The sequence below is a fragment of the Austrofundulus limnaeus genome, unplaced genomic scaffold (genome assembly GCF_001266775.1).
Source record: "Austrofundulus limnaeus strain Quisiro unplaced genomic scaffold, Austrofundulus_limnaeus-1.0 Scaffold3, whole genome shotgun sequence".
Lineage (NCBI taxonomy): Eukaryota > Metazoa > Chordata > Actinopteri > Cyprinodontiformes > Rivulidae > Austrofundulus > Austrofundulus limnaeus.
This window is the reverse complement of record NW_013952405.1, coordinates 6,814,651-6,823,554: the sequence shown is the minus strand read 5'-3', so window position 1 is coordinate 6,823,554 and position 8,904 is coordinate 6,814,651. Positions and strand designations below refer to the sequence as shown.

The following is an 8,904-nucleotide window of genomic DNA, read 5'->3' as shown; positions in this document are numbered from 1 at the left end:
CGTGAATGTGCATATGGGGATTGAGAGTGTTTGCTTTAAAGCCGTGCTGCAGAGAAAAGTTGAATCCGTGTGAGGAAGAGAAAGGAGTTTAATTGAAGTATTTTGATGTTTAAATGGTTTATTGTAAGTTAAAAACACTGTGAAAAATTTCTCATATGTTTCTGTCGATTGAGTTAACTTCGAGGCATTTTTAATGATCCTTTTGTTGCTGTAAGTGTTTTCTCTAAAACAATCTCTCTGCTGTTTTTTCAGTCCTCAGACAGAAATGTTGGAAATCCCTCGTCTGCATCTCCATGCGCTTGTTCTGAGAATGGGATCATAGAACACCCCTCTTGGACCCAGCACAACTTTCAGCATGTTGCAGCCTCCCTCTGGAGCAGGCGACCGCCTGTTGGAGTCGTTGGCCCACAGGGATAAGTTTCAGAGATGGGTTGTGTTCTTCTCCCTCTGTGTGGCAGCCCTTTGGCCTCCTGAGGCGAAGGGATCCACGCTGAACTGCCATAAGACGTGCATCTGCGCCTCCAACATAGTCAGCTGCTCCAAGATGAACCTGTCCGCCATCCCCGTCGGTCTGCCGCACTACATGGCGGTGTTGGACCTCAGCTACAATGAGATACATTCGCTCAAATCGGATTGGACCACGGTCAAGCTTCCGAATCTCCACAACCTCCTGCTCAGCCACAACAACCTGCATTTTCTTTCGTCGGAGGCGTTCGTAAACGTCAAGCACCTGCGCTACTTAGACCTGTCGTCCAACACGCTGCAGCAGCTGGACGAGTTCGTTTTCGAGCCTCTGGTCAACTTGGAGGTCCTCTTGTTGTACAACAACCAAATTTCCCAGATCGAACGCTCAGCGTTTGTTACCATGATCAACCTTCAGAAGCTCTACCTGAGCCAGAACCAGATGTCCCGCTTTCCCGTGGAGCTGATCAAAGACAGGTTCCACCCAGAAAAGCTCAGCCTCCTGGATGTGTCCTCCAACAAAATCAAGAAGTTGCCCCTGGATGACCTTCAGGCACTGCCCGCCTGGCTGAGAAATGGCCTCTACTTCCACAACAACACTTTGCACTGTCACTGTGATCTGTACACACTCCTGGCTCACTGGGAAATTCAAAAGCTGAATCCCGTCGTGGACTTTAAGGTTAACCACACGTGCATCATGGCTGATCCACAAAAATCCCAAGTTAGTGTTTTTAGTCTGTGCGGAGAAATTATGAACTGCAGYACATTCAAGGAGGCAGACGAAGAGGCTTTTCTGGAGCAGACAATAATCCTTAAATGTGACACCAAACACAGGAACGTGGTGAAGACTTGGACGATTCCTGATAATGTGTTGGTGACGTCTGAAAGCAACCAGACGGCAAAGGTTCTGTTAGATGGGAGCCTGCAGATCAGTCCGGTGAGGTACGAGGACTCTGGGACCTACACGTGCTTTGCTACAAGYGAGGCCTTCAATGAAACTATCTATGTGGTGCTGAAGGTTCACAACTTTACCATGCACGGTGCCGGGGAGACTTTGAACACAGCGTACACCACGCTGGTCGGCTGCCTGGCCAGCGTGGTGCTGGTGCTCATGTACCTGTACCTGACACCCTGCCGCTGTTTCTGCTGCCCTAACAAGGGCAAGGCTCGAGGCGAGGACAGCATTCACTCCTCCATGCTCAGCGTCACTCCCACCCACGGGGACCCGGTACTTAAAGCCGAGCTGAACCGGCACGTGGCGTTCATAGACTCCAAAGATTCRCAGGGCCAGAACGGGAAGCTGAACCCCAATGGGGATGAGGACGAGGACGATCAGGACGCGGAGGCTGCTCTAATGAGGGGGAAGAGAAAGAAATCAGTAGCAGAGTCCATTAGCTCCGTCTTCTCAGACACACCGATGGTGGTTTAAGATGGGAGGATAAATGTAATTTGATTTGCTGTGAATGACACGACGTGAGCCATGATATCTCTCCTGTAAACTCTTGACTGCGACCGTACCCAGGAGATCAGCAGAGGGGGCGCTCATCTGTAGTTTCTAGCAACTGGAACACAGAGTCTCAAAGGGATTTCAAAACAAACTGTTCTGTTGTTAAACAGGACAACGAGCAGTATGTTTCCAGCATTTTAATTTGTAGCAATTACTATTCATACTGTGAAGGAACGGCAGTGGAAATGGACAAACAACCTTATGTGAGCAAGAGATGTAGTTATTAACAGCACTCAGGAAGTGACTTAGATAACGAAAATTTGAGAAATGCACAGGTTTAATATTTTTTAAAAAGACAGCCATTTGSTTTAGATTCAAACCTCTTATATACATGTAACATGAAAGATCTGCATCCTATATAGAGCATAGAAACCCCTCCTCTATTCCCACAAGAACAGACTGCCATCACCAGGCTGTGAGTATACACAACGTTCACCTAGAGTTATATATAGTCAAACAGCATGCCATAAAAATACATTACATGAGGTYCTAACCTAATAAAATACAATCGAGGTAAAGGAAACATGAATTTCTCTGATGAAGTCATATCATCCTGATAAATAGTTGATTCTAGCCATATTAAACAGCGATCGTACGTTAAGGGATACATTGACATACAGTAAATGTATGGTACAACCTGTGTATCAGAACAGTTTTCCTGTCATTACAGCACATCTACATTCAAACCCAACAGAAACCTTTCCAGCCTTGCACAATTAAAGTCTCCGGCAGACGCATGTAAGGTGTGAGGAGGTATTTTGTTTTGACTAATTATCAACATATCGTCTCAGTCCTGTAAACAGAGAGACACCAGAGTCCTTACAAGGACCAGATTGGATCCTGGCTGTTGTCCACTGAGGTGCCACTTGCTGTGAAATTTGCCTCTTGTCCCAGTTATAACGTCACTTTCTGTCAGCAGGGTGTTAAGCTCCAAATTAAAGCTAAAAATGTGCTTTATTTGGTTTGTTCTGCATAGAAAAACAGCAGACGTTCCTGATGTGCCCATTTTTTTTCTAGTTTCTTATAACCAACTTGTATTCAGACACCATAAATAAGAAGATGTAAGATCCTGCTCAGTGAATAGTTCATCAGTTCACTAGTAAAACATAGGCCTTTCCCCCCTCCTGCCATTAGAAGATAATTTATTTCATTTTAGTATGGAAACATTAAGAGTCTGAGTGACTATGAAACCATAATGGTTTCTTGTTGAAAATAAGCTCGTGAATAATAATAATAACACATGTCCATTACTGGCGAGAAAGAGCTGCTTTGAGCACTGTAGCTTCAGATGGGAAATATTTCCACAGAATTTCAGAAGTGATTCTTTCTGCCTCAGTCGAGATCGTTCAATTTACTGTAGAGTTAATTTACCATGCAAAGACGCCTGGTGCGCTGCGCAAGTGTTCTTCGTCGACAAGGAGCACCTTGGCTGAATCCTGAAAAATGGCGATTTCATCAAACTGTGCGACGTTTGTGTCACAACACAATACCTGACATAAATGCTGATTGCACCTTTTGATAGGAGGTAGCTTTCTTTTGCTTTCCCGTGTCTCTCTGAGCTGGAGGGGATTGATGTGTTGTCATGAGTCACGGCGAAACAAAGGCGTCCGTGTATACTGACAGGCCCAGTTCAGCCCAGATGTGTTTGCTTTGTTTCTGTTTCTCTGTCATCATGACGCTGGCCTTTCTTGAGTTCAAAAGCAATCGCTCAACCAGGCAATGAATGCCATGCCCTTTAAGTAGCCTGCAATTTGTTGTTGGGGGGGCTTTTATTGAGCATTTGCTCCACAGCTGAGTCATACGGTTGGATGGATGAGCACTACACCAGCTTTGTCACGTTGTTTGAGTTCACGTTCAAAAGTTTCAAACGACGATCGTAAGAACGCCCCAATTAGATCAAAACCACATCTCGCAAATAAAATTCAATTTACACGTTTATAGGTGCAATATTTTTTTACGCAAAAAAAAAAAAACTGGTGGAATATTCACAGTTGCTGCGCGCACCGCAGCATCTCCTGTGTGGGTGAGAAAAGGAAGTCACACTTGTCAAGAGAAGGTGGTGTGTGTGAATCATTTCATTTCTGTCACACACTGAGATACCAGGTGGAGAAATATAGACAGCAGCAACTAAATAAAATGAAAATACAGAGATGCATTTGAATAATGCCACATTTAGCTCCAGGCGACACAGACTGATTGCATTTTATTTGAGCAGACATTGATTTTTTTCTCATCACATCTCAAAGGTGCGGTCAGTCAGACAGCGGCGGGAATCACAACCAGATTTTGTGGCTTTAGAGTAGCACGTTGAATTACCCCCCATCATTGTGTGTTTTCTTGCAGGAACACCGCGTCGGTCCAATAAAACCTGCTGTGGCTGGTTAGTGTTCCACTCCTCTGTGTTGTCACTCACGATACATGTTGTACTTGTGTATAGTGATAAACTAAGTGCTCCTACAAAGGTAGAGGAGAACGGTGACTTTGTTTTCTCCAAAGCAAATCTGCCTTCCTGTATATTTATATTAACAACATATATATATACACATATAAATATACATTTATTGATGCTCACTTTCTGTGTTTAGTATCGAGTAGCTGTTCTATCAGTGTACTGACTGTACTCTTAATGTATATTGCTGTTCATTTTGCATTTCGTCGGCCACTGCGCTGTTAGTTGTTTCGACGTTCAAGTCTTGTTATCAATGTTTTTTATTGAAATGGGGTCAATCTTTCACTTTGACTGATAAAGCAAATATAATTAGAGAGAATCCAGTTGAGTTGTTTTAGAAAATGGCATGGAAAGAGTGCCATTTAAGAAAAATAAAGAGGCATCCTGATGGGCAGTGAGTATTGTATGTAGCTACTTAGATAATACACTGTCAGTATTTGACTTTGCTCAAAAAGCCATAAGAAATGAAAACACAGTGCTTTAAACTGCTGCGTTCACTGACGTGTGGAGCTGTGGGGACAGGGAAATTGTAGATTTCTCCCTGTAAATTTATTAAACATGAATGGGTTCATATGGCTTTATTAGATAGAGGGTAGATCTCAGGATTATGTCAATTCTAGAAGTTGTGAACTCACTGGTTGCTTTTTAAAATTTTTCAGTTACAGTATAAGTTGGTTTTAAGATCTGGTCATTTGTTCCCTCACAGTGGTGATACGTTTATCCAGATCTAAAAGAAAAGATAAAAAGGATGTTCTTTATCTCCACCCCCCTCATTCATTTAGAAACGAAAGAGCAATTAAGGAAACAGCCCTGAGGTGATGAGGCTAAGAGCTTTTCGGCTTTAACAGAGAGCTATGACAGACGTCCACACGGACAAGAAGGAAGCTTTAAACAGAAATGAAAGCACTGTGTTTATTGACCATAACTTTACAGATGAGGTGGTTAGTTGCTGCCATAAAGACATATAAAGGCCTCATAGTTAAAAGAATAATGGCTTTGCATGGTATGCTTACAAGCTTCAGGATAGGTGCAAACCAGTAGGCATTCAAAGAAAAACACATACTATCATTTTACCTAATAAAAACTGAAGAATTATGCTTGTCTTGTCTTAATTTGTATTATAATCTGTCATGATTCCTTAAAGCAAATACTTAAACTGTTATATGATTATGTTAATACAGCTGACAGATACAGAATTATCACTGTGAGAAATATTAAACTGGTTTAAACTGACTGGCAGTGAAGTGACTAACTTGTTCTGCAGACAACAGAGCTTTTTATAAGATTTACAGCATCACAGTTTAATTTCACTTCTCACCAGTGGAGCTGTTTTTAGATAATGTTTGTTCAAACAAGTGTCTGAAGGGCTATACTGACTTTTAATCACGGAGCACCATCTTGTGGTAAAATGATGAATGGCACGTTCTGAGAGTAAAACCCTTACATCATCTTTACTCACTGTTACAAGCCATTTTACCACAATGATGTAAAAAAAGAAATAAAAGAAGAAATACAAACTTTGCCATTTGTGACAATAAATATAGGAATATGTGAACTGAGATTTGATAGGTTTTCTCAAAAACTGACAGTTAAATCAGGTGACCAATCCAACGCCCCATGCCTTGATAGTCTTGAGATTTCATTGTACCCTATACAGTATGTAAATATTTGCTCTACAGAGTCAAAACACTATGTTTGAACACAAATGGTGCATTTATATATGTTGTGGAAAAGTAGTTTTTCCTATTTTATAAAGCGGAACTTTTAACTCATTCTGTTAAACCCAACAAAGAAGACTTTTGTTAGTGACTGTTGATTGAACCCTCCCAGCACGAGGACTCCCAGAGGCTTTTTAGTTTCACTTTCAAGGAATTAGAGAGAGAGAGAGAGAGAGAGAGAGACAGAGAGAGAGAGAGAGAGAGAGAGAGAGAGAGGAGAGAGAGAGAGAGAGAGAGAGAAAGAGAGAGAGAGAGAGAGAGAGAGATCCAGTCTGAAGCGTCGTCCAACAGTGAGTTTACCCACCTGCTCCAGTTTAATTGCACTGAAAAAGTTTTCCCTAAAGTTCACGAGGCCATAGAAATTTAAACCCGTACAGTTGTTGTTAAACATAAACAGTGACCTGCGTGGTGTAATTCTTGCATTTGTATTCAGTTATTTTGGAAACCTGCAGTTGTGTTAAGGGTTAGTCAAAAATTTACTCTAAAATAAAGAAATATAATGTTCAGATTGCAAATAGAAGTATATTTTAAACATGCTGGTATGCATGTCTAACCTTTAACACAAACCTAGTGTTTAATTAAATACGGCTTATGAAAATGGTATGAGTTTTTTAATAAAGTGACAAAACTTAATGTACACCCTTTTTATGAAAAAGTTCATAAAACCTCTAGATTGTGTTTCAAATGCAAAACCTGCACAACCATTTAAAAGATTTGAAACCTGTGGATTTTAATACAAAGAATCCAGTTTTATTTCTGAGATTTTTAACAGTGTCAGTACAGTGAAAGAGAAGCAACTATGTAAATAGGGGAATGGCAGAAATTGAAACAACTTGCAAAACATAGAGCTCATGTGAAAGATTTAAATCTAAATGACCTTTCCTGTGAAAAGAAATTTTGCTTAAACAAAATCAGAGGCAGATCAAAAACAGAAGGCACACAATGCATAAGACACTCAATTAAAAAAAGGAATACTTCAAGACTGAAATCTTATTTTAAGCAATTTTTAAAGCACAKCTGCAGATTCTAGTTTAGAAGTGAAAAAGTTTCAGATAAAAGATTTATGCAGAGCTATTTTAATCCAAACAGAACACAAACACTTTAAGRTCTAAAGTAAGAATCTCACTAAAACTTTCTATGATGAGATGTAACATATCACAACTAAACTGCAATGAAATTATTTAACGTTTCATAGGCAGATGAGTTTTGAATTCAATTGTCTTCTGTTGTGCTGCCCACTACAAACACATTCAAGTATTTTCAATGAACTATTTTTCTGTACTCACAATAGCACTGAGTTTTTATAAAGATTACTGAGGGCAGAAATACTCAATATCTGTTGTGCTGCAAACAGAAAAGTTCATCATAAAGGTGAAGAATTGGCCAAGCAGGTTTGATAATTTTGTATTTGTGTCTCAGCATACCGTACAAAAAAAAAAAACATTGAACATTTTAAGGGGCACTCCCTTCAATAAACTCAAAATGTAAAATGTTAGCATAGATTAGGGTAATAATTTTGATTATTTGAATTATCTATATTAAAGATACTCATCCCAAAGACATGAAGATCGGACTAATAAATAAATAAAAACAAAATAGCAAATGCTATTTTTTTTCCACATCAGTGATAACGTGTCCCTAAACTAAAAATCTGACATCAAAGACCATGTATGTTTGTTTACCGACGGAAACAACCAAAGAGAGTGAAAGTAGGTCAAACAATGTAGTTYTCAGTAGATTAAGCAGTTTTTAGTTTACAGTTAGTGTGGACCTGCATTTCAGAATTTTAATCAATATCTCTGAAAATCTACTGGAACGTATTCAATCTGCACCACTCAATGAAGTTCAGAATAACATTTTCTGTTTGATTTCATACTTTGCAATGAGTATCTTCAATTTTTGTCTAAATAATAAAGTTTTAGTACTTTCTGAAGTGAGTTTGAAACGTAGTCAAACTGGAAAAACAATTCAGTGCAGTCACTTCTGCATGTGATGGCGATTTGGAAATGAGAAAGTGGGGCCGTTATGATGATGTAACTCCTTCCTCCACAATGCCCGGTTGGGTGGATGATTTGTGGAAAGGCGTTTCCTTGTAAATAAACCAACAGTTGCCTCCCCACAGGATGAGATTAAGGAAACCAAATATCTGTGAGGAAGTAAAAACAAAGTAAACATTACAAGGGCAGAGTTGTCCGCACATGCCATTTTTTTTAAATACCGCTAACTTGTGTTAAAACTCACCACTGAGGCGTTTAGTCGGCCCATATGAGGCAAGGCTCCTGGGGTGCACTTGTTGGTACTAATTTTGCAAACATCAATCCCACTAATGATGGTTGTAGGTTTAGCTTTCCAGTTTACATCGGTCAAACCTTTGGCCCAAGCAGATGATGCTGTCAGCCAGAGGAAGGCCAAGGCTACGCTCACAAGCAGATCCTTAAATAAGAAGCGAAGAAACAATATTAAAATAAAACTGAACTTTGGAGACCTGCTAGCAACACTAGAATGATTTCTTTTTACTGTAAAATGGCAATGTGGACACAGGATTCTAAAAGAAAACTATAGAAAGTATTTTATAAACACTTAGATTGTTGTCAATTTTAATTAAATGGTTATTTTGTCAAATGTTACAGTAATTAAGAGCATGGGCGTAACCACCACAGGCACTGGGTGGGATATGCCCCCCATCCCCACTTCCAATATCTGTGCCCTCTATCCCCCACCCCCCACACACTTTTTTCAGCCGAAGCAGAAAAAAAAGACCTTTAAAA

General features: G+C 40.1%; 2 protein-coding genes across 2 annotated transcripts in view; one reads left to right on the top strand and one right to left on the bottom strand.

The window, feature by feature from the left end:
• The first annotated feature begins 256 nt into the window (after positions 1 to 256).
• Positions 257 to 5,651, top strand: amigo1 (adhesion molecule with Ig-like domain 1). Its single transcript, XM_014020128.1, has one exon. It carries the CDS (start codon positions 356 to 358, stop codon positions 1,889 to 1,891), a length of 1,536 nt encoding a protein of 511 aa, XP_013875582.1. The 5' UTR covers positions 257 to 355; the 3' UTR covers positions 1,892 to 5,651.
• A 1,209-nt stretch (positions 5,652 to 6,860) lies between these two features.
• sypl2b (synaptophysin-like 2b) overlaps positions 6,861 to 8,904 on the bottom strand; it is a 6,125-nt gene continuing 4,081 nt past the window's right edge. Inside the window, exons 5-6 of the mRNA XM_014020117.1 lie at positions 8,378 to 8,569; positions 6,861 to 8,282 (exon numbers count right to left, since the gene is read on the bottom strand). Of these exons, the coding sequence (XP_013875571.1) occupies positions 8,160 to 8,282; positions 8,378 to 8,569 (315 nt within the window). The 3' untranslated portion in view covers positions 6,861 to 8,159. The remainder of the gene's footprint in view (positions 8,283 to 8,377; positions 8,570 to 8,904) is intronic.